Source organism: Drosophila eugracilis, unplaced genomic scaffold (assembly GCF_018153835.1).
Source record: "Drosophila eugracilis isolate 14026-0451.02 unplaced genomic scaffold, ASM1815383v1 contig_2154, whole genome shotgun sequence".
In the NCBI taxonomy this organism is placed as follows: Eukaryota; Metazoa; Arthropoda; class Insecta; order Diptera; family Drosophilidae; genus Drosophila; species Drosophila eugracilis.
The window spans coordinates 3894491-3918758 of record NW_024573038.1 but is presented as its reverse complement, the minus strand read 5'-3'; the positions used below and the strand labels follow the sequence as shown (position 1 = coordinate 3918758).

At 37.8% G+C, this 24268-nt stretch overlaps 4 protein-coding genes across 4 annotated transcripts; 1 reads left to right on the top strand and 3 right to left on the bottom strand.

Annotated features, from left to right (window-relative positions):
- Window positions 1–533: 533 nt before the first annotated feature.
- Window positions 534–7374, bottom strand: LOC108108512 (NEDD4 family-interacting protein 1-like). The gene is made up of 2 exons (XM_017216581.2): window positions 7262–7374; window positions 534–2476 (listed from the first exon to the last, which is right to left on the bottom strand). Exon 2 carries the CDS (start codon window positions 2472–2474, stop codon window positions 1668–1670), a length of 807 nt encoding a protein of 268 aa, XP_017072070.1. The 5' UTR covers window positions 2475–2476; window positions 7262–7374; the 3' UTR covers window positions 534–1667.
- Window positions 2741–7373, bottom strand: LOC108108513 (protein spitz). Its single transcript, XM_017216582.2, has 2 exons — window positions 7262–7373; window positions 2741–3807 (listed from the first exon to the last, which is right to left on the bottom strand). The coding sequence occupies exon 2, from the start codon at window positions 3699–3701 to the stop codon at window positions 3060–3062; it is 642 nt and encodes a 213-aa protein (XP_017072071.1). The 5' UTR covers window positions 3702–3807; window positions 7262–7373; the 3' UTR covers window positions 2741–3059.
- A 259-nt stretch (window positions 7375–7633) lies between the features above and the next one.
- Window positions 7634–8772, top strand: LOC108108514 (selenoprotein F). The gene is made up of 3 exons (XM_017216583.2): window positions 7634–7764; window positions 7820–7938; window positions 8235–8772. Exons 1-3 carry the CDS (start codon window positions 7726–7728, stop codon window positions 8611–8613), a joined length of 537 nt encoding a protein of 178 aa, XP_017072072.1. The 5' UTR covers window positions 7634–7725; the 3' UTR covers window positions 8614–8772.
- Window positions 8773–14607: 5835 nt separating this feature from the next.
- On the bottom strand, window positions 14608–22657 carry LOC108108511 (myb-like protein Q). The gene is made up of 2 exons (XM_017216580.2): window positions 21502–22657; window positions 14608–17645 (listed from the first exon to the last, which is right to left on the bottom strand). The coding sequence occupies exon 2, from the start codon at window positions 17627–17629 to the stop codon at window positions 15245–15247; it is 2385 nt and encodes a 794-aa protein (XP_017072069.1). The 5' UTR covers window positions 17630–17645; window positions 21502–22657; the 3' UTR covers window positions 14608–15244.
- Window positions 22658–24268: the final 1611 nt, after the last annotated feature.

Here is a 24268-nt window from a genome sequence, read left to right as displayed (position 1 = left end):
GGCTTTTGCATCACGGTAATGCCCCTGCTCACTCATCTTTGCTTGTGAGAGATTTTTTGGCCAAAAACAACACCACAATAATGCCTCAGCCACCATATTCACCGGATTTGGCCCCATGTGACTTTTTCTTGTTCCCAAAACTGAAGAGACCTATGAAAGGACGGAGATTTGCAACGATTGAAGAGATAAAGACTGCATCGCTGCAAGAGCTCAAGGCTATACCGAAAAGTGCTTATGGGAAGTGCTTTGAGGATTGGAAAAACCGTTGGCATAAGTGTATTGTATCTGAGGGGGATTACTTTGAAGGGGACAACATAAATATTGATAAATAAATTAATAGTTTTTCTTGAAAATACAAAGTCACCTTACTTTTTGAACACACCTCGTATGTAGATTAAATCCAACTCGGTTTCCATTTTTGAAAATATGTTTTAAAAAAAACATTCCTGTTAAATTTTTGTTTTGTTTTCTGAAGGAACTTAACTGAGCTTCAAGGACAGCCAGAAATTCTAAAATATTTCAAAACATAGAGCTTTATTTGAATCATCATTCGATTTTATTGAATTTGCATAAAACTGACGCAGTTCTTACGACTCTGCGCCTTTTGCAATGCATATGCATCGTTTGATTTACATACAAAGGGATTAAACGTATTAATTTTAAACGTTATAATAGGCAATAATCATATGTACTAGCAATAGTGGGTTTTGTGTGTTTAGCATTCGCATTACTGCTGGATCTTGTGTAGTTAATTAATTAAGTACCACAGCGTAAAGTAGGCTCAACAAAAAAATATGAGTGGCATATTTTCCTCTTCGACCTTCAATTTTATTTTCCTTTTCCATTTTTTTTTTTTGGTTTGTTTTTGTGTCTTTGTTTTAAGTGCATGGGCGCCACTAAAAGGCTTAGGGAGATTTTGTAGAGGTGTAGAGGGGATCTATCAGGGGTGATATATATATATATATATATATATATATATATATATATATATCCATACACATTTCACATACATTTACAAATATAATCGATTGGGGTGCAGGCGAATAAGCATCTGCCTCTCACCATTTAACACACATAGTTAACGTTATTATCCTACAGTTTCTGGTTTCGTGGACTAAGTTGCGCTATTTAACATAGAAACTAGAGAAAACACTAATCCGCAACTTGGTGTGCTCCCGAAATCTCTAGAAGTTTGAAGCAAATCCTTTATAGACTTGTAAACGGTGGAGCAGCCATTTCACACTATCTGCTGCACCGTTCACAACTACTTTAGATGTCTAGAAGGATTCAATAAAAGTAGTTTCTACAAGAAAATTTTACTTTTCTAGAAGTCTTTTACAGTTTTCAATTAATCAGTTAATCAGTTTTGCATCTGAATTTAAGGTAAGGGATTTGCCCCCGATATAATATGCTTTTAAAATAATGTTAATTTGTACATTCTCTTTGATTCTATTTAAATAAAAAAAAGGAACGTGGGCCTAATACATTTCATTTAATGGCATTCTTTAAAACTTTTAGAGATTTCGAGAACTCTTTAAATTAAGTTCGCATTGATTTTTTGTGCTGGATCTGGGGGTATATAGACTGTTGCGATCGAGTAAGATTCGAGCTTCCTAGCCACCCACAACGTATTTACATGGCAGCCACTGGAAAGTCACTTGGCGCACCTAGTAGAAGAATAACAGCCGTTCCTGGGCGGAGGCGGAGAGCAGGCGCCACGATCTCTTGATGCTCACATACTGAACTAAAGCGCGTATGCTGATCAAGAAGCCAAAGGCGCAGATCAGCCACCAAAGCCAGGAGTTTTCGTGCGAAGCCAAGTCCGTTGAGTGCTTCACGATCAGCGTCCATTTGGCCAGCGATAGTCCGAATCCCGACAGTGCTCCATATCGGGCGGCAATTGTGTGACAAAAACAGGTAAGCATCAAGAAGCCAATCCAGTTAAACAGAAACGCCACAATAAAGGCCGTGATAAACATAATGTCCGTTCCGAGCAAGTTGTCCGTGGTGGACAGGCTGTTTTCCGGATCGCTGGCACCAATGGCAACGAATGTGATTGCCTGCTGAGCGGAACGCACAGCGTCGCCATCGCGCAGCGGATTTGGCGGCAGCAGCGGATTCGGAGGTGGTGGAAGCTGCTGTGAGGAGGGCAGAGTCAAAAAGGCGGGCGGCAGCTCTCCGTTTAGCGACTTCTCCATCTGCACCTCCTCGTAGGTGGGCAGCTTCCCGTGTATCTCCGGCGGCAGTTGTGCATTCATCAGGTCCGCCTGGCCCGGCAGCTGCACTTGCATCTGCATTGGAATCTGCATCTGACTGGGATCGGGTGTGGCTAGGGCCAGCGTTGGCATCTGAGCCGGCAGAGCCACCTGCTGGCCATGGCCCAGGTTGGCCTCGTACGGCGGCGGCGCACTAAAGTCAGCCTTTGGCGGTCCTAATTGATCGTCCCCGGGCGATGGTTGGTTGTTGTGCGGCATTACTGGAATTTGGTACAAAAAACAAGATAATAATATATAGATATAAGAAAAAGATGTAATTATTAGGAAAAGCTTAAGTTTAAGTCATGGGAAACTAGAATATGAGATGTTTTAAATATGTATGAACTTATTATATAAAACTCTTAATTTAATGAGTAATATACTCGTATGTAATTCTTATGTTATTTAATTTACCCATGTAATTAACAATCCATATCATGCGCTTCTGAAACAAACTATTACCATAAAATTGAAAATAAAGCTTGTTTAGTCATCGCTTTTATTAACGTTAATAGTTTTAAGATCTCTTAATAGAATTAGGTGTATAATAAATAAATGGGCGGCTAGCTGCCAAAATTGCATTGCGTTAAATCTAGATTTCGTTTTATCTTTCTCTCTCTGAGCAATCAGTTTTTGTTTGTTAATACTTGGTCTAAAATTTTTATAGGCACGTCAGTAGGCACTTAGAGCTACGGCATCAGCCATCTCAAGTTCATGGTTTCGTTAATAAGTTAAAATAAACAGTTGGACATGTTAGACATTCAAAAACAAATAAGCAGCCTGGCTTTTTAGTTATCGGGAGTGTTAGTTGCAGTGCCTGGGGCGATTGGGGGCTAGCGCCTGAACGTAAGCCTCCTCCAGCGATAGGATGCGGCAGGGTCCAAAGGGACGTCTCACTGGGCGCAAGGGTCGCAAACCATCCACCTCGTCCATCCCCTCGTTCTGACAGCCACCACCATCGGTCGAGGTGATAGCGCTGCTGTCGTTCAGCTTCTGTTTCTGTAGCTTCTCGTGTCGCAGGTACAAAACCACACAGCACATGGCCATTAAAAGAAGGGCCAACGTTGCTCCGCTTACAATACTGGCCTTCTCCAACATAACCCGATTCCTGGTGGGCAGGTAAGAGCCATCTATCTCCTTGTACTCGCATCTAGGTCCCATAAATCCCAAGGCACACTCGCAATTGTAGAGCATTTCATTGTGAATCTCCACCGTAAAGCAGGTGGCATCGTTTAGGCAATACCAGGCTGCATAGGTTGGTGGACAGGCGAAGATCGGAAAGGTGACATTTGGCCTTGGCGTTGTAGTAATCTCTACATTATCCGGCGGTAGGATCGGTGCAGCTGTAGGCCGCGGCTTGGCGATGGCACGTGATGAGCAAGCAACGGTTAGCGTCGTACAAGCGCTGATTAATGCGATGGTAAGCAGCAGATCCTGGACTCGCATCTTGATCTTAACTCATATTAGCTTTACATAGGAATGTGGCTGAATTTCAGTGTGAGGTGTTTCGTAATGTGGTTTAGCTTTGGCTGGATGGCAGGCTGGCAGGCGGCTGCAAAACAAAAACGAAGTGCAATTAAAATCAACTCAAAAATGTAAACTCGTGTTCGGATTTGTGTGGGTTAATTGCCTGGCTAGCACCGCCAGCCGCCTCCTTCTCACAATTACAACCTATGCTCCGCGACCTAAGTGAGAACGAGAAACAGAAAATCGAATTTCATAAATTTTTTAACAAAAATGTCATCTTTTATTTACCTGGCCGGAATAGCGAGCGAAACCCAAACGGCTGTTGTATTTGCACAGTTTGCATTTATTTTCGAGAATTTTTTTTATTTTCTGGTTACACTCTCACTTAACATATCGTTCACTTCAGACACTTCAATATATAACAACTTTTTATGTTATGTATTTAAATACAGAAAAAGTAATAAACTTAGCTTTAAGGTGCTAACGAGAAAGGTGTTTGCTTTGGCTAGTTATTCACGAGATTTCAAGTGCTTATAAAGGTGAAATGAAGAATAATTTATCTACTTCAATCGAATGTAACTGACACCACTTCCTTGCTTACAATACAAACAAATGATAACGATATGTTTATATCTGCCAAAATGATTTTCAGTTTTTTTCCGCTGAAATCAAAATCCAATGTTTTTAAAGCTAAAATGCTATAACATTCAAGTGGGCAGACAAATAAACAAATTAGTTTCCGTATTTGCGGTGATTTAGCATTGGCCATCAGCAAGCCCATAAAATCAATGCCTTAGTCAGAAACACTAGATATACATAAATGCTGATTGAATAAATGGTAAATACAAGTAATACAGATAAATAAATAATAAAGTAAAACAAAGTATTACAAAAATATATTCTTTGTTAAGTTATCAACTTATTGTTAATGATTCTAATCATTCAAACGAATTGGAATTTGTTAATCAATGATAACGATGCTAACGAAACTGTCTAACATTATATATACGAGAATTAATGAATAGAATTTAACCACATTATATCAATTAATATATATATTCTTTAAACAATACATTTTACTGTTGTTAAAAATGTTAGTTGTATAATATATTTTATATTATTTCAAAAATTATTTTAGATTTTAATTTCAACCGTGTTATGTTTGATAGTTGTCAACTATTTTTTATAAAAGTAAATAAATGTGTTACATTTTTAATCACAAGTCATACCAGTTTTTGTTACAAATATATTTAGATGGACTTTCGTCACTAGACTGGACTACGAGCCACAATGGAGAGTCCTTAAACGGAGCAGGAACGACTTTGTTATAAATAAGCCTACAAACCCAAGCTCCAAATATCTTTCTCTTTTACTTCCAACATATACACACATTCATCTACGCCTAAAAATAACAACAATAGTGCGTACGTAGTGAAAGTTGACAACTGAAAAGGCTGGAGAAGAGCAAGAGTACGAGTGAGACAGTTTTAAAGTCGCAAGATACAAATACAATTAGGTTGACCTTTCGGTCAATTGAAAAATAAACTCAGCTGAATAAGCAATTTAAATATTTCAAGCTACTAGAAAACTGCGTGAGTGCACCTAAGTTGTGCCTAATTTCTGCGAGTGGAGGCTTACATTTTAGTTTTTATTAGTATGTGTGTGGGTGAGCCGAACGTAAGCTTGAATAATGAGCTAATAGACGCCAACGAGCTAAATGAGCACCTGAGGGCTCATTAAAAATAGACTTTACACAAATAAAAAGTCACAGAAAATTCAACAAATTTAAATATATTACATCTCAAACCACATATCAACATTTCAATAATCGTTTATTTCTTAAGTCATGTTATTAAAATATGTGAAAACAAACAGAAGTATTGACATAATTTTTTCCTGTGTAATGAGTGTAGAAACATAAGGCACAAGAATAACAAACAGAAGGTTTAACGGTATTGATAAGGTGACGAATACAATCCACAAGTGCTGAACGCAAGTAAATGTTAGGGTAATTACAGTTACCTGCGAATGAGTCAGATGTGTAAGCATTTGAAATATCGCAAAATTGCATGGCTCCGACAGCGATTGTACCAAGTACAGTCGTACTTCGAGGAGTTTAACCACCTTTTGAAAGGTGAATATTTTTTAATTACAGGATTTTTTACTTCAAAATTTTGTGTAATAAAATAACTCATTTACTTTTAAGACTTCAGAATAAATCCACTTAAAGTAAAGACTTGAAACTTATTCAAGATTTAATTGCTTTTATATTTACTTATTCAAATAATTAAACCAATGCCAAAGTATTTATGCGAGTCTTATCAAAATCACTAAAAACCGGTCAAGTACGCATATCATTTACATTACAGTATAACCTTAAACTTTAATCTTTGGGGTTTATTCGTCAACTTTATATTTTATATATGCGGCTGAATATATTTTCTTTTATAATACTTTCTTTAAAAACAATATATAAATGCAATTTAAGTTGAATAACTATTTAACTTAAAAATTGTATAATACTTTTAAATCTTATATTTACGAAAATTCTTGATAATTTAAATATAAAAGCATATGTAATATTATCATGACATTTCGTGATTGATTAGTTTTTTTGTAAGTTCCTAAGTTCTACTGTAACTCTGTAGCGTGTGTGTAAAAGGAAACAGAAGAAGAGGAAAGAGAGAGAAGGGAGTAGGTGAAGCTGAAAGGGAGAAAGCAACAGGGCCATGACAAAAGGCGTTGGGAATTAGCAAATCGCTGTGGAAAAGTAACAACGCAGTTTGGGCCAGGTTTTGGATTTCAGCCGGAGTTTGTTTGTTGATAAGAAATTTGAGCGCGTGGACAGCTGCCAAGCAGCAGCAGGTGTGCAGGGGCAAAGAGAAAGAGAGAGAGGTATATCACTGGAATATAGTAAGAAATAAACCAGTTAAACGGGACCAGAACCACAAAAGAGAGCATAAAGATGCAAGCGGAAGACGCAGAAGAAGATGGAAAGATGCAGATGGAAGCTGTCTGAATGGAAGGTCTCTCAAGGGGCAATTTCCTGGGTTGAATGAAAAAATACAAACACCTACAACTGCATTGGCATTGGTATTGCAATGGAATAGAGAAAGAATAAGAACGGATCGACGGAGAGAGGGGACGAGAACGAGTTTCCAAGCAAACGGGGCTTGTTGTTATTGTACAAGGGCAAACGAATTAATTTACTTGAGTAAATATGAATTAAATAAGCAAGTACACCGACACACAGTCAGACTTATCTAAGTGTGTACTCTTTTTTAGCATTTAGCACCTGAGTGGCGAAATCCCAGCAGTATTAAGATTATTAATTTGCTAAACAAAACATAAACACATGTATACAAAAACGCACACATACACGTAAGGAGTGGGTAAAAGAGAGCCTTGGCTCTCCTGGATTACTACTGTAACTGTTATTTGTTTCCCCTTCTTTGCTTTGCCTTTTTCTATTTTTGTACTAGATTTTAATTCGATTTGATACTATTTTTCCTTTTCTGTGCCATGTTCTATTTATTCACCTTGTTTTCTTCTATGCGTTGGTCGATTGCGTTTGCTTTTCTCTTTTGCGCAGCGCTCTCTCACGTTTCCGTTTTATTGATTTTGTTCGAAATTTTGTTGCCAAACACACACACAGATAATACTGTTGGTTTTTCGGCTGCACAGCGATAGTCGATAATTGGTCTTCGACTAGCTTCACTGTTTGCAATTAAACTAATTTAAAATTGGGCTCACTCCGCGAGCGAAGCGAAAAAAACAAATGCACCAGGAAAAATATCTTCGATTTCTGAGCTAGGGGTGGCCTTCTGCATTTCTTATCGATAGTAGGAATGATCTATCGAATACAGGCAAACAATTAAATCGATTTTACAGTTTTTTAAGAAAATTTAGGTAATCAGCAATTTATCACCTGGTAACACTGCTAAGAAAATTTTGTAAACAACGACGTGGTCGTAGTAAATTGAATTAGAATTTAATCATAAATATGCATCAATATGTGGTGTTTCTGCTCATGGCGTTAAGTGTAAGTTAGTACATTTGCTATAACTTTTTCAAAATATTTATTTTACACTTTGCAGTGCCAGCAAATCCAAGCGGAGTTGTCGGGCGCCGAATGCCGGGAATTGGGATTCATAAAGGCCCAGTTAATGTGCTCCAGTTGCGACAAACTGGACGATTTTGGACTGGATACCATCAAGTTAGTTAAATAATATTACAATATTGTACAGTAATATAGCATTGACATTTTTAAATAACTAACGAATGCAGGGATTGTATGACAAACAACTATACATATTTTTTTAGGACTAAACTTAGAAGGTTTTTAAATCATTCATTAAATGTATTATCCTTAATGTATAACAAAGTTAGATAGTTATGTCTTAATATGTATAGTTACTTGTTGGTGTTACGACATACGTAACTATGCACATGGGCTGTTTTTAATACTTTAACATTGTGAAGCACTAAAGGCTTAAGATTATACATTTTCAGACCCCATTGCAAGCAATGCTGCACTTTGGATCAACAGCCGGCGGCCCAGCGAACTTATGCTAAGGCTATTTTGGAGGTATGCACCTGCAAATTCCGGGCCTATCCACAGATTCAGGCCTTCATCCAAAGTGGCCGTCCTGCCAAGTTCCCCAACCTTCAGATTAAATACGTACGGGGCTTAGATCCAGTGGTCAAGCTTTTGGATGCCAGTGGTAAGGTTCAAGAGACGCTATCCATTACCAAGTGGAACACGGACACCGTGGAGGAGTTCTTCGAAACGCATCTGGCCAAGGATGCCTCTGGAAAGAATTCCTACAGTGTGGTAGAAGATGCCGAAGGAGATGACGATGAAGATTATCTGCGTACCAATAGGATTTGAAATTAGCATTCTCCAAAACAGTAGATTAATAAATTCAGTAGAAAACCATAATTTTTCATAAAAAAAAAAACAAATTGAGTCATGGAATAATTGGGATAAACAAAACTGAGGTGTTTCTCTCTCTCATTATTAATTTAATAGAAATATTACAAAAAATAACTTAAGCAGTGCGTTGTTAATCGTTTAATTCATGGAAAAGAGTCAGACCTATATTATTAGATATTAGGAGGGAACTTCTTATTAGCAGTTTATCGCAGTTTAGTATTAATTATGGAAACACAATTTTAATAGTTATAATAAAGGGAGAAAGTTTATACAATTTTATTTAAGAAAATACTTTCCGTTTTTCAAAGTTTGTGTAAGTGCTCAATGTGCAGTTTTAGATTCACTGCCGACGAGCAGAGCTTTTGGCGCGCCATGGGAAAATATGAACAAACAGTTTGAGAGACATTCGGTTGATTGTACTGTAATGCGGCGCCTCTCGCTGGGAGTTCTTAATTCACGATTATAAATTAAATAATTTTATTTGTTATCTTGTTATCGATGGGAAAGGAAAGTTCCCGGCTGAGGCAACAAATACCTGGCATTGAGGTCGCAATTCTTATCGCAAAGACATCACAGTGGTGTGTACTTCCCCCCTCAACAAAACCGAGTAACAGACCCCCTTTTCGGGAACCGTCAGTAGTGACGTAGTGGGCTCACATGGTCGACGGGGGTCCTCAAGTCGATCAATATTTGATCAGCCTGTTGGAGTAATTGTGGTAACTGAAACAGCAAATAGCATATTTATGCCCGCCAAAATCGTAGCTGATGTCTATTTCCGATGTGTGACGCAGCCTTGACACCGCTCTCTTTCCGCTCTTAGTGTGTTTTTTTCATCCGGATATTGCGCATGATCAAACAGTTTCCTACTTAACAATGTTCTCTAAGTTTGTTGGTTATATATTTAACAATGTTTTGTGAAAGCATCTTACATACAGATAAAAATGACTTTTTTTAATTTTCAAAAATTCTCTTATCTTTAACAATCTTGATTAAATTTAAAAAAAAAGGAAATAAGAAAATATACTTTAAAATATCTGTAAAAAAGTCAATTGTTTCATAACTGACCCGCATAACAGAATGTTTATATAAAAAGTAATAAGCTAAAAGACGAATTTATGCAGGTAAACGTTCAGGAAAATGCACTTTCATAATATTATATGATGTTCTACAACCGATTAGGGCTTTGAAAAATGCAGCAATGCGAGCGAGATGAGAGAAAAGAGCAAATAAAATTGTTTATAAACTCTTTGCACTATCGCCTGTTTACGTTTCATTAGAATGCATATTTTTATTAGTATTCCTTATTTGCCGTCCTTGTTGTTGTTTATTGTTGTAATAAAAGTCGACTTTTCACAGTGGTACAAAAGGGCCTATCTTCTAGCCTAATAATATTTTTTGACAATATTTGAAATACTTTTGCTTCACTGTGATGGACCCTTATCGACAATGCCCTTGAAGGGAATGCAACCAACATGTGCCAATACAATCCAATCCTATCTCTAACGTCAATGCTGGGCCCCTATGATGCGTATGAATTATTTTTAGCCGCTGCTATCACACGCAGACCCCATCGTACTGATATACATATGTACAACATAAATATATATAAGTATGTATATGCAGGGACAACGTACTCCTAAATGTACGCACTTAGGGCACGTGCCCCGCCTTAAAGCAATAAGATACAATTATACCATTTCATTCTGAAGGATTCTAAGGGGTTTTCGTTGCGGGTGGCTGATATTAAATCACAATATGCAGAAGTCATTTAAAAATGTCTGAGGAATACAAACATAAAAATGCTTCATTCGCTTATAATAACTAATTAAAACCCATTTTATTCTTTTGTTTAATTATAATTTGTATTTGGTTTCCCAATAAACTAATTACTGAGTTATAGACATTCCAGCAAAAATTGTCATTTTCTGCTTTGCATATTGTTATCAATCAATAGAGAGGCGCTGTAATCAATACTAATTATTTGCTATTATGATTACTTCTGCGCACGCACACACACACACACACCGAGGTATGCATTACAATTGGAATCCGAGAGTCTCCTGCGTGCTTATCAATTGTGTGCCATATAAGCAACTGGGGTGCATTCAACTGGTCTGTGTTGCAAAAACTACGAATGTATATATATGTAATTATGTATATACTTTGCTTTCACTGTTGCCATCAACCAAGGAGAAAATCTTTTAAATTATAAAATTGTACAAGAGAAATTCAAAAATTTCGGAACGTGAGCAGCTTAGGGATAAATTAAACTTAACCAGATATACATATATTAAGAAAATATCGTAATGAACAAAAATCCTTTCAAAAATTTTATAAACAGGTGATTTTTGCAGTTACCACAGATTGAAAGTATTTTTAATATTTTTTTTTAAATTAATTTAAGGAAATATCTTGAGATTACAAAATATAACTTTTTTATTGAAAATATTCTATAATTGAGTAATTTTTCTACAATTGCTATTAAGTTTTCCCCTTTTAAGCGCATCTTTGTTATTTGGTTACTATTTGTCTGACCCCTGCTGTGTGTGAGAAATTTCTACGAATACGGCCAGTTGGCTATGGCAATAGCAGTATACAAAGTATAAAAACATAGAGTCGGCAACAGCAATGGCAATGTCCCCAAAGACCCCCCGGGAAGTGGAGAGATTGGAGGAGCATGGGCGGATGCCGTGCACTGGAGCTGAAGCCCCATGGTGAAGCTGAAAGCTGAATATAATGTCGGCCGATTCTGGGTATGGATTGCGGATTGGAATCTGTTATTGTTGTTGCTTTAATGCCAGTGCTGATAACATTTGCGCCTTTCAAGTGGCTTGGGGGTGATAACGATAATGACGTTATCGTCACAGCGTCATCACTTTCAGCCAACTCCCAACTGCCAGATTTAATTTCATGCCATTTTAACACTTCATTTATGGTCTAACATGAACGAAAAATAATAATAAACATCTTGATATTTCGCCCTAACGTTTTCCGTTTCGGTTTCTGGCACTTTTAGGTAGTACAGTCGTACCCCCCAATAAGCACAACCTCTGTTAACATTTTAATTAAACATGCGAGTGTGAAAGGTAAACATAAACAGCAATAAAAGCTGGCGAAAACATTTCAATTAAAATGCTTCGATTTTCGGCTGTAAAATTGATTTTTAGCAAAGAGGCTTGACTGTATTGGCTGGTTCTTTTTTTTTGGTTTACTACATGTGGGGTTTGCCCTTTACCGTTATACCGCTGATATCAGCTCCCCCACGCAAACCATGCCGTTCTCTCCATATTTCCCATCTCCACTGTCAATGTACAGAGAAAAAATTATTTTGTTTTCTAAAAATATACTTATTCCGACAGTAAATATAATATTTTCAAACTTAATACATTAATTTTTTTAACGCAAGAGTATTTAAAAAGAAAAAACATTTTATGTTTCATACTTACTGTTAATACCCAATTAAGGCTATAAATATGTGATACCAACTTACTTTCTGTGTTGCTTATTAGTTTCCAGCTTCGGCTCTCTTTCTTGTTTATAAACTTCTGGCTGTAAAGATCGAAAACTTGATTTTGGAATTACGCGCAGCTTGTTTTATTTTCCTGCTTGTTTTATTTATTAAACCAAGCTGACGTCTTACGCATTTTGGTGAATATTTATTTTTATTCTGTGCTCTCGTGCTCTCTAAAACCCTCTCTATCGTGGCACATGTGCAAATATGTACCAAGCTGTCTGGAAAAGTAGTAGAATTTGAAAGAGGAGTATTTCGAGTATTTCGCCGTAGTGCCTTCCTCCAGTTATTCAATATTCCGCATTGAACTTTGACTACTAAATTTAGCACTCACAAAACACAAACTGCGTCGCGCTTATTAACAAAGACACAAACTATTCACTAACATACACATACAAACTTTTCAGAGAGCGGGTGAGCAATTAATAAATGTGCTTGATTACTATTTTTCCTATAAATTTACATAATTTTACGTGCCATTATTTGAACACCAAGAAATGCAGTCGCCCACGTAAATGGAATTTTGGATGAACAGGTGGTTGAATTTTTCAGTACACAGAAAAAATAAGTAGGATTAAATTAAATTGAATACTTAAATCAAAGCTCGATCATTTTTTTCTGGACTTTAAAATCAAATTTAAGATTTATTTGAAACAAATAACTGTGTTATTACATTGAATATAATCTTATGGCGTATTATCCTCGGTTTTGCGATTTTTGTTGCTGTTCTTGATGTACCGTTATTTTTATAAATGTAATTATATATTACATACACAATTACTTAGTACATATCGTATAATAATAATAGTATAATTTATAATTAGCATTTCTCTCTCACTTATCTAGTATTATTATAATTCTTCAAGATTTTTGTTTTATTTACGTGTATATTTTAACACAAAACAGCAGAGACAAATGTTATCGATCTATATATATATATATTTATTTGCGCGTTTTCCCACATAAATTACATTTTTAAATTACATTTATATGTATTTTTCTTTTTTCGTCGCTTTTTTTGTGTTTTGCTTGTAAACTTTTTCACGTTTTTACCTCGTCTCAATTAAATTTAGTTTATAACTAGAGTTTTACATCGATAATTAGAAAAAGGAAATCTTTTTGTTGGGGCTTTATTAGCAAAAACATCTTTGTTACTAATATTATAGTATAGTTATGCATACGTATAAGAAGTTCTGGTACTCGAATTAAATAAAACATTTTTATCTTTGCACTTTTGAAGCTTTTTTGTTTTGTTTAGTTTTTTTGTATCCCATTTTCAAGATTTTGTTACATTTATTAAGTAGATTTAGACTCAATGATTTGTGTGTATGTTTCACGGGGGTCGTATTATTTATAAACAGTATATATTATTCAGGGTTTAGGATCGCATTATCCTAGCTATATCATTCTCCTTATTGTTGGTTGCAGGCCATAAAGCTTTCATTGATTTGATTCTTAAATATTTCTTTGTTTATTTTCGTAATAAAATGACTTGAAAAACAACGGATTTAAGTTGGTTTTGGGTATTATGGTAGTAGTAGTTGTAGTTTCATGCTCGATAATTAACTTTTCGGAAAACGTTTTTTTTTTTGTTTCTTGGAAAAACCTATCTACTATTTGTTAAAGACTTGTAAAAAATTCCTTTAAGTTTTATTTAGTTTTTGAGTTCGATTTTGATTCTTGTTGGTTTCGTAAAATTTGTCGGAGCAGATCTCTGGAATACAAAATTCCGTTTGTAAACTGCACTTGTGCCTGGACTATCAACTTTATATCATTAGATATATTTTATTTAGCTATATATATGCATGGTTATATACTCGTTTAGTTTGTGATACTGCGTTTATGAAGAAGGATCTCGAATATACATCTATCTATCGTTTGGTATTCGAAAAGTGTTCGCGGGTAAGGGGCTTTTCTTTGAAGACTTTACAGCACTGAGGGGGTCGGTTTTCTCGATATCGGCATCTTAAACTCTAGTAATTGCTTCGACGGCACATTGGGATTACAATATAGGTAGGGTTTTACCGATATATATGTGTAATTAGCTAACTATTTTTATGGATCAAACAAACAAACGGAAAAAAGATAGATGGCATATCCGATTGGATAGATTTCCGGAATTATTTTGCTACAGAGGGGGGCGGCTTTCATCTAAATCCGTCCTCTTACCAGATTTCTTTATTTTCGTATAGAGAATATAATTTTGGTCGTTGGTCTAAGACACTTTTTGGTTTCAATCCTTTTCGCTTTCTTCCCTTTAGATTTTGTATTATATACAGAAATTAGAGCTTAAGTGTGTAAATTGTATAGTGACTTATGTGCGTAGTTAAGTAAAATCTGAGACTCGCTGTAAAATATGTTTCGCTTTTTCAGGGGTGCTAGGGATTTCTTTTTTTTTTTTTTGAGGAAAGAGGGTGTAAAAAGACACTCAAGTACACTTAGGGGTTAACGATTCATTTCATTTTTTTTTTTTTTTTTAGTTTTTTGTAAGAGCTAGCTACGAAAGCACGGACGATAACGAATTAACAATATTGAGGCCTGTTAGTAAACTTTCATTTTCACCATGAATTTGCGGAAGTGAAATTATATATTATATAACCTTCAATCACCCTCGTCAACATTTCCGAATTTATATTAATTCACATTAGCTTGTGAATCATTCGCTTAAGTAATATGGCATTTAATCGGGAAATTTATATGAAAGTTCATAAAAAACTGAATTCACTTCCTCATATTTGTGTTGAAAATGAAAATCCCACAACAGTTGTGATAACGACGAAATATTAAAAAAAGGCTTGCAACCTAGAAAAAGAAGTTGCGCACTTCCTCGTCCAGGTCACTGGAGTCCACAAGGTCATCCATCACACCAGACACCAGCAGTTCCACCACTTCCAAATCTTTCTTGTCCTTGTCGCTATCGTGGGCTGCCTCGTCAACTGTTACAATTGCTGCTGTTGCGGCGGCCTCCACATTGGCCACCTGCTCATCTGCCAGCGCCTCCGATCCCAGTAGCGCCTGGTAGTCGTCCTCCAGCAGCACTCCGCTTTCGATGGCCGCAACAGCCTCCTCATAGTATCAGTTGAGGTCGCGCCGAAAACTATCCTCGATGTTGGGATCGGCGATCATGATGGGATTCTGGTCGGACAGCATCTGCAGCCCGGCTACGTCCATCTGGCCCAGATCTAGGTCCAGGGTGTCGAAGATCTCCCTCGAGAAATCCGCATTGGAGGAGTAATCGCTGAAGATAATCGAGGGTATATTCGCTGTGGTCGGCGTGTGACTTTGCGAGGATCCCTGGTGTTGGTGATGCTGGTGCTGATGTTGCTGTTGCTGCTGGTGGTGGTTCATCACCACATTAGAGTTGGAGCAGGCATTGTGACTCACTGGCGAGCTGCTCGATAGCGGTGAATTCCCATGGTGGGGCGAATGCATCGGCGAATGATGCGGCGAATGGTGCAGAGATAGCGATAGTTGTTGCTGCTGATGGTGTTGCTGTTGATGGTGGTGTTGTTGCTGCTGCTGCTGATGGTGGTGGTGATGCTGTTGTGGCGATGCTTGTGCCGACATGGGTATCGGTAGCGGTGAGCTCGGACATCCCAATGGTGAGGGCACAGGCGAAGCAGCTATGCCCAAAGGATCCTGACCCGAACCACCACCACTACTGCTATTGTTGTTCCCCGCTCCGTTTAGATTTGTGCTGCCATTGTGCGTGGATCCCACACCATTGCTCAATCCGTTGTTATTCAGATTGCTCACTCCTCGTCGCATATGGTTGTTGTTCCCACTCGACTCCGGACTGCCGCTCAACTCACTGAAGTCCAGCATATCTGGCTTATTGTATCCATTGGTCAGGCCTCCCCCATTACTTCCATTGCCTCCACCTGAAACACCACCGCCTCCACTCAGGTCGTCAAAGTCCAGGGCCACAAAGTTGTTGGCGAAACCCTGTTGTTCAGGTGAGGAATTGCTGTCGCCCAGCGAGAAGATCTCAAACTGATTGTGAAACGAGGTATTCAGACTGTTGTAGGAGTTATCAAACTGTTGCTGTTGCTGGTGCGTCTGCTGCTGCTGCTGTTGTTGTTGTTGCTGCTGCTGCTGTTGCTGGACCTGTTGCTGCTGGCGTATGGGGCTGGCCGGTGCACTGGAGTGCAGATCCGTCGCCGAAACGCTGCTCAGCAAACCGGGTGAAGAGCGTGGACTAGGAGGATTCGGTGGCTGGCGGTAGTCGGTGGCATTGTGTGGTCCCAACGTTGGCAGCGGATTAAATGTGGAGACAGCTGCCTGCGTGGTGGCCAGATTGGTGAAGGACAGGTGCGGCGAACTGCTGGGTTGTTGTTGTTGTTGTTGCGTGTTGCCGGTGGGCGAGTGCTGCTGCTGCTGATAAGGTGATCCAGGTCCTGCTCCACCTCCTCCACCCGCCGGACTAAACGGACTTGGCGACTGATCCCGATCGCGGCGGTGATTGTGCGGTGACATGACAGGCGATAGAGTTTGCTGTAATTGCTGCTGTTGCGTGTGCTGCTGCTGGGATTGCTGTTGCTGCTGGGGTCCATAGGTGTGTAGGGCCGTGAGATCGGGCAAGGAGCCGGTGTTGGCAAAGTTGACCTGATCCTGCAAAGGCCGGAACACAGGATTCGCAAATTTGGCGTTGTTGTATGGCGTGTTCTGTTGATGCTGCTGTTGTTGTTGCTGCTGCTGTTGCATCTGCTGCATTTGAAGCTGCTGATGCAACTGGTTCTGGTGTTGCTGCTGCATGTGTTGCTGCTGCTGTTGGAGCTGCTGCAGTTGCAACTGATGGGGTTGCAGTATCGGTGACTTCCTACGTTGCGCCTGCGGGCTCAGAGTTCTGTTTATCCCATGGTGCGGTGAGTGAGATCTTGGCTGGCCTGATTGCTGTTGCTGATGTTGCTGCTGCTGATAGTTGCCACCCATCGAGTTGACATCGTTGAAGCCCGCCACAAGCGCGCTCTGGTGAAGCGCGGAATCAGAGCTAGAGCGCCGCCACGAATTCTCCGTCGTGGGCGGACCGAGAAGATGCGGATTTAGTTGGCCATTGTCAAGGGTTTGTTGCGTGCTGCTGCTGCCATAGGGCGAACGATCCTGCTTGCGTTCCGAGGGTCTTCGCATAGGTCCTACGCCAACGCTACGTCCCCGGGATTCCCGATAAGCCGTCGGTGAACCACCTCCACCACCCAAGCCGTCAGGCGAGGCTCCTCCACCGCTGGCTCCACTTCCAGAACCACTGCCACCGCCGCCGCCTGACCCATTGCCAGCTCCTGGTGAGGATTGGCTCACTTCCTGCCCGCCGCCCAGGCACTCTAGGATCTTTTGATTCGCCGGCGGTTCATCCCTCTTCGTGGCATACACCTCCTTCATAATCCGCTCGAATTCCGCCGTGCCCTCCGCCTGCTTTTGCTTCTGCAGCGCTATCTTCTCGCTGAACTTCCGCGGATTGGCCATTGTGGAGGATGTGTCTCTGTAGAAGGAATCTATTTAAAAATCTGGTAATAATTCAATATTTAATGTCTGGCTTAGAGGAATCGGACATTATAAGTTTTTGCATTCGTTTTGCTTTTGCTTAGCGAAAGAAAAATATTTGAGTTTAACAACTTCATGCTCTTTAGTACCTAATCTAATTAGCAAGTGATAAAACTTTAAGTTTGCATTGCTTATTATAAGTTAGTACATAGGTAGGAGGAATTAGTTAGTTTGATGGAGTAATAACTTGTTTTGAAGGCATACTGGGAATTCTAGAATACTTTGAAATGATTTCTAAGCTAGTTACATTTTACCTGATTATTAATATTTTTTTATTTTTTTTTATTTAAATAAAATGTTAATTTTTTAATTGGTTTTTTAACGATTAAACTTATGTTTTAAGTACCAAAAAGTATCTCAATGAAAATATCAATTGAAAAAATATTTTATCGATACTGAAAGTATAAAATTCAAATTGGCGTATAAAAACACCTTTATCTCACGCCACTCTGCCACCGTGAAAATGTGTAGTCGCCAATCTGTTGCCATAAGCTAGCTCATCCATCTCAAGGCATTTCCGCTCCCTGAGCGCACACCTTTTATCCATATTTTTTTTTTATCATCTGCCGGCGAAGGGCATGGTAATGTTTTGACAAGGGGGTGGGAAGGCGTTCGTGCGGCATCCACCCGTCTGTAAGCCCCCAACCCACCCCTTCGCCCATTCTTGTTTTATCAATTTGTCAGTCGAGCGGCTTGCTGATAAGCCAGATACAGATACAAAAACAGTCGCCCCGTTTGTCCGATTCCCAGTCGGAATTCGCATTCTCATTCGGATTCGGCATCGGAATAAGAATCCGAATCCGATTCGGGTTCGGATTCAGGTCCACGCCATGCGTAGTAATGTTTGCCCGGTTGTCCCGGTCTCAGAGGGCGCTCTCCTCCACTCACCACTCTTCTCTCTTCACTCAATTTCAATGCCATTGCATAACGAGTGTCATATGTACGAATATGTGTACATATGCGATATATATCTGCCGAGTGATTTCAAAAAGGGCGGGAAAATGCGACGAGCAGGGCGCAAACAACAAGTTTTTATAGTTCTTTCAAAGCAACTGTTTGGGGTTTGGTTTTGGGGTCCAAAGTCTTGAGTAAAGGGAGAGGTTTACCGGGGGGCTTTTCGTCGCCACCTGCAGCTGCATTATGCAAATGTCGCGAATTGCGTAGCAAACGAAAAAATCATTTTTTTGTTTCATTAATTTATTCCGGTTCCGCGGCAGTGCAAAGTTGAGGCTTTCAGCTTATTATTGTTTTTATTTTTCTTTTTCTTAAACTCACAATTGAAGGGCATTTCAGAAAAAAAAACAACAAGTTGATGCCACGTTTTCCCAAAATCTGAAACATGAAGCTCATATTATGCTCTAAATATTTGAAGCTTCCTCTAGACTTAAACCATAAACCAGTTTCACAGCTTTTGACAACTTTTCGATCGATCGTTGATGATGATGATGATTATACTCGTCTTATGCGTTGACAAAAGCCTGAAATGGTGACCAATAACCGCACAAAAAAATCTAAGCTAGCTAGAAATCAAAAATTGCTCTTTATCTTTTGCAAAGACATAAAAATATGGGTTCTCGGATGGGTTAAGTTCTTATCAGACGGTAAACTTATGTACCTACATAGTAAAGTACACTAAGAATTATTGGTAAAAATATAAGCAAGATTTCAATTTAATTACTAAGTTAATTGGAATCAATATTAATTACTATACTATGCTCTCTAATTATAACTAAATAATAAAATACTAAAACCGAACTGTGATAAGTTGGAATATTACTCATTATGTGTAAATTATTTTTTTGTTTGGTCTTAATGACTATTAATGTTTGTATGATTGATATTACTCATTAAAAGACATTTTATAGAATTCTTTGAGTATATAAAAATATATAATAAGACGTTGAAAAATAAACGATTTTAGCCAACCTGGAATAGGTTGTTAAAGGTGGGAAATTTATACACAGTGAATAGAAATTCCTAACCGCTAACTGATTGAGCCGCTCAAGTTCCCACACTTTTATTAAACCCAACCCCTAATTCAAACCCTCATTAATTTCAACCATTAGCTAATTTAACCTTATCGATTTCTTATTCAGGTTAAGAAAAGAATGGCTCAATTAAATCGATTAAGGTAATTCCATTTGATAGAACCCTAATTTCTCAGCTGTTTCTCATGCATAATTTTCCCCTGCCTTAGGTTTTTTTTATTTGCTTAGAATTTTCTCGGAATTAGCGTTATACTTTAAATGTTTGGTATAAAAACTTTGGTTTTGTTGGTAAGTTATTGTGGACGTGTTAATTCTAGCTAAATGTTGACTCATATTAGATATCGTAACTTTATTTTTCTTTATGCAGGGTGTGAACACATCGCTTAGAGATATACCCAGAAAATTAAATGCATTATTTCTTTGAAAAAATACCAGATAGTTATTGTTGAAAACGCGAAATGATAATTACATACATACATATATTAAAAGGTTGGTTTTACTTTTAGTAAAATATAAGATTTTCTTAAGTAAAAATATTAAATAATTAATAAGACAGTGAGTATCTACGGTTTTGTGAAATCTCTTTCAAATTTATAGTTTCCGAAACCACCGGATAAGTACCTTTAAAGTGGGACTGACTTGAAAAAAGATATAGCATCTGACTTAACGTTTTAAATTATAAATTTTTATAAACCTTTAAAACATTTTTAACGTTTAAATTATTTTGTAATATGCAACGACATAAATTAAATCTTTATTCGCGTAAAAATATGCCTATAGTTTTGCTTATCAATATCCAAATGAGTCTTAGCATTTACATTCAAATGAGTCCCACTTCGTGACCATCTCCATGTCTCATAGAACCCTATGAGATGACTAATCGCGGCAGATATCGGAAGTGTAAGGCCCATTATGGCTAAAACGCGATGCAGGAGCAAAGAGATTTGAAATGCGGCTCACACTTTTGGCCGAGGCGGCAATTGCGGCCATAAAAAGGCCGAGCACGCCTCAAACTAAACAAAGGTAGATAATACTTTTTGGGAGAAGTTTTTTTTTTTGGCATTTGAGGGGGAGGTAGGTATTTAAAAGGAGGGGTGTTGATGGGCAAAGCGGAAATATTCCCACGAATCGGTAATGACATTTAATAATTATTTAATATACTACGACCCGATAAAATAGTTGAGTGAACAAATATTACACAGGAAAAAATCCGCAGAATAATTTTGAATCATAACATTTTAACTTAATTTTATTAATATTGTACAATAATAAAGTAACCATATCTAAAATGATTCATATAGATAGATTAACTCAAATTTCACAGATGACAAAACAAAATATTTTTAGTAGCTTGTTTTTACTTGCATAGAAATTTTATGATTAATTTGATTATTATTATTAATAAGAACACTCAATGTATAATTAATTATTTCTCTTTCTAAAATTTTCTTTCTCTGCATTTGAGTGTGAATGGCCTATTTTCCCGAGACTCTCTTTTTCTTTTATGCTTTATACTTATCCATCTGCCTGCCCTCTCTATTCTCATTTTTTCCTTTTACATTCCTTTCATGCATTTGTCTCCTGGGGAATCGCTTATCAACCGTTTTTTTTATAGCCACACGCGTTACTTGGAATTTTTGAATAATTTCCGATGTTTGTTTATTTATCGCGCGGCGCAACCGCAACAGTTGAAAGGAAAAATGAAAAGGAAGGGGGACAAAACATTTGCAGAAAAGTGTGCGAAGCGAAGAGGCGGCAAAAACAAAACGAACGGTTAAGAGGGGGTGGGGCGGAGGCGTTACTTACATTCTCTCTCGTTTGCCGCTAACTCCAATTGGATCTCTCGCTCTTTCTCTTTCTGTCGGTCTTGTGCTATGCAAATTGAATTCTTGCTTGATTAAAATCACATATAGATGATTTTAATTTTTTGGCGCTTTTTTTCTTGTTGCTGTTGTTATGGTTATGGCCTTTTGCGTTTTTTTGTTTTGCGTCGCCTGATAAAACCAGATTTGATTTTGAGTTGTTTGCGAGCCGAGTTGTTAAATCCGAAAATCGGTTTGTTGGGGATTATTTTAACAACTGATTGTTTTTTTTTTTGCTTTATTTCGCCTCGCTCTTACACACACACATACATCCGCACGCACACTGGGAGAGCTTATTGTTTTAACGCAAAACTGCGACGTTGTTTTTTTTTTTTTATTTTGCGCTCTCAGCTGGTTGGCACTTTTTGCGCTATTTTTTTTTTGGTTACCGCATGAAAAGTGAAAAACTTTTGTTGCGCCTTTGACCTCTTTTCACACAGGCACACGCACAGCCACAAACACACACAGAGTGTGTGCCTCCAATTGGGAGTCCAATTGGGATTACAGCACGCAGCAAAAGCGGCGGCGTCGGCCGATTCTATATTGCATTTCCTTGATTTCTATATATTCTTTGCTCCGATTTTTTGGGCTTTTGTTTTTCGCACACTAATGGGAAAGCTCACCAATATAGACAAAAACACAGAAACATACACACACAGGCACGCGGGGCGGTAGATTTTTTGCGGGCAACGGGACTTTTACCGTTGTGCACACTCACTTCGCAGCAATCTCGTATTCTTATTTTCGTTTATTTCGCGTTTTTTAATGCCCCTATTTTGCTCTGCTGCACTCTCTCAATCGCACAGAGAACAACTTATTATTGCTGCTGCTGCTGCCTCGCTTCTTCTTCTTCGCTCATCTTCGTCGCTGCGATGGCTCTTCACTTTTTTCGCTTTGTTCTGTGGTTTTTCCGCTTTTTCGCGCACGCCGTTCCAATCTCTTATTTGTCGATCACTCTTTCTACTATTGCGCGTCGCGTTTTTCAACGTTTTTTGCACGTTTGTTTTGTTATTTTTCCACTTTTTCTCATATTTTCCTCTGCTGAGAACATTGCAGCAGTGTGACCAGGTGGTGTATGTGCTAATATTCACATGCCAGTATTGTCACCAAGCTTGCAAGGTATATCGATAGTGAGGAAACTTTAAAGCCGATAGTTTTGCTCCCTAAATAATTGTAAATATATTACTTAAATAAGAGGGAGAAAATATATGTGAAATGCGGTAATTTCATGCAGTTTTCCGTTATATTTAAGTATTACAATATCGCTGCGAAGCTCTCCAACGACTTTTTTTTATTTGCGATAACCAATACAATTATTTCTATATATTAGAGAAAGATGATAGGGCCAATTTTGTCTAGTTTGTTCGATGTCATTATCTTTCTTGTATATTGCCTGATATAAAAAGTTTTTTTTTGCTAACCAATTTTGAAAAATTAACTGCCAATATAAAGTTTGCTAAAATTTACATATCGATTTTTAGACAGCTATTGGTGCGCGCCAATGCTATTAGTTTTGTGCAAGGGAGGGTGTCTTGGCTTGCAACTAGCCTCTGCTATGGGTAATGTCCCCGCTAGTAATGTCAGTAATTTTTAAACAAAATAAAATGTTTTCCTCTTATTTGTCTGATGTAGTAAAATGCGGAAAGAGGTTCGAAAATGTTTAAGCTTGAGCACTTAAACACTGTCCAACACTGTCATTTAACACGTATCTCTGTGTTTTAAAAATAAAGATTATTTTTATTTTAACTGTTGTATATATTAAATGTATGCGACTTAAACTTTTTTAAGTGCTTGTTAAATTGAAATTCCAATAAATACAATTTTCAATTTTTTATTTAAACAATGTAATTTATTAACAGACAAATTGTTTTAAAAATTTCATGTTGTTAATATTAAGCAAAACCAAGGCTTTACAATAGTGCCTTAGTTATCTATACAATTTGAATTTTTTATCAAACTCTGAATAAATGTAAAGATATTACATTAAACTACATATGCAATTTGGATGTTTATTCCCATCTTCTAAATCAAATGTTTACTATAAATTACAGATGTATTCAAAATTATTAATTTATACTTGGTGCAAATAAGAAAAAAAAAACAAAGCAACAAAATAATTTCAGCGTTGCACATTTTATTAATAATTTGTACACACTTTAAGTTAGATTTATTGTTATAAATGATTAATGAAAATAGAAATATTAAAAGTGGATTTACTTAACGATTTTAAATTTACAAAAATTAGGAAGCAATCAAATAAAATGTACCGTAATTTAATATGCCCATCAGAAGCTTAGAAGTAAATCATCAAAAATAATTTGGATTCTCGTTTTTCAGCGTTTAAATTGCATCAACTAACACATTCAAATGGCGTCCTTCCCCGTGTGTGCGTGCGTGCGGGTGTCTGTGTGTAAACGTCTGTTTCCCTTTCCGTTAACATTTTGTGTCTGGTTTCCGGCATTTTGTGTGCGCCATTTAAAATTGTTTTCCACGATACGAATCTCTCGCTCTTTCTCTCTCTCCCGCGAATGGTGAAAATTTTCGCTTTTCGCAGACACTTGAAGTAGGAATTGGAAGCAAATTGGCGGCCTCGGGGTTACGAAGACATTTAAGGGCCGAAAAGGAAATGGGGAAATAAAAAAGAGGGCCAAGTAGAAGGCCAAGAATTTGGCTAGCAAAAAAAATGCTAGGTAAATTGTGTGCAAGCGATA

What these genes read in the sequence shown, in the direction of transcription:
- LOC108108512 (XM_017216581.2), bottom strand. Translation starts at nt 2,474, where the DNA reads ATGCCGCACAACAACCAACCATCGCCCGGGGACGATCAATTAGGACCG.
- LOC108108513 (XM_017216582.2), bottom strand. Translation starts at nt 3,701, where the DNA reads ATGCGAGTCCAGGATCTGCTGCTTACCATCGCATTAATCAGCGCTTGT.
- LOC108108514 (XM_017216583.2), top strand. Translation starts at nt 7,726, where the DNA reads ATGCATCAATATGTGGTGTTTCTGCTCATGGCGTTAAGT. An exon ending in TTCTGCTCATGGCGTTAAGT is followed by an intron (nt 7,765 to 7,819) that starts GTAAGTTAGTAC and finishes TACACTTTGCAG; the next exon opens with TGCCAGCAAATCCAAGCGGA. An exon ending in TTTGGACTGGATACCATCAA is followed by an intron (nt 7,939 to 8,234) that starts GTTAGTTAAATA and finishes ATACATTTTCAG; the next exon opens with ACCCCATTGCAAGCAATGCT.
- LOC108108511 (XM_017216580.2), bottom strand. Translation starts at nt 17,629, where the DNA reads ATGGCCAATCCGCGGAAGTTCAGCGAGAAGATAGCGCTGCAGAAGCAA.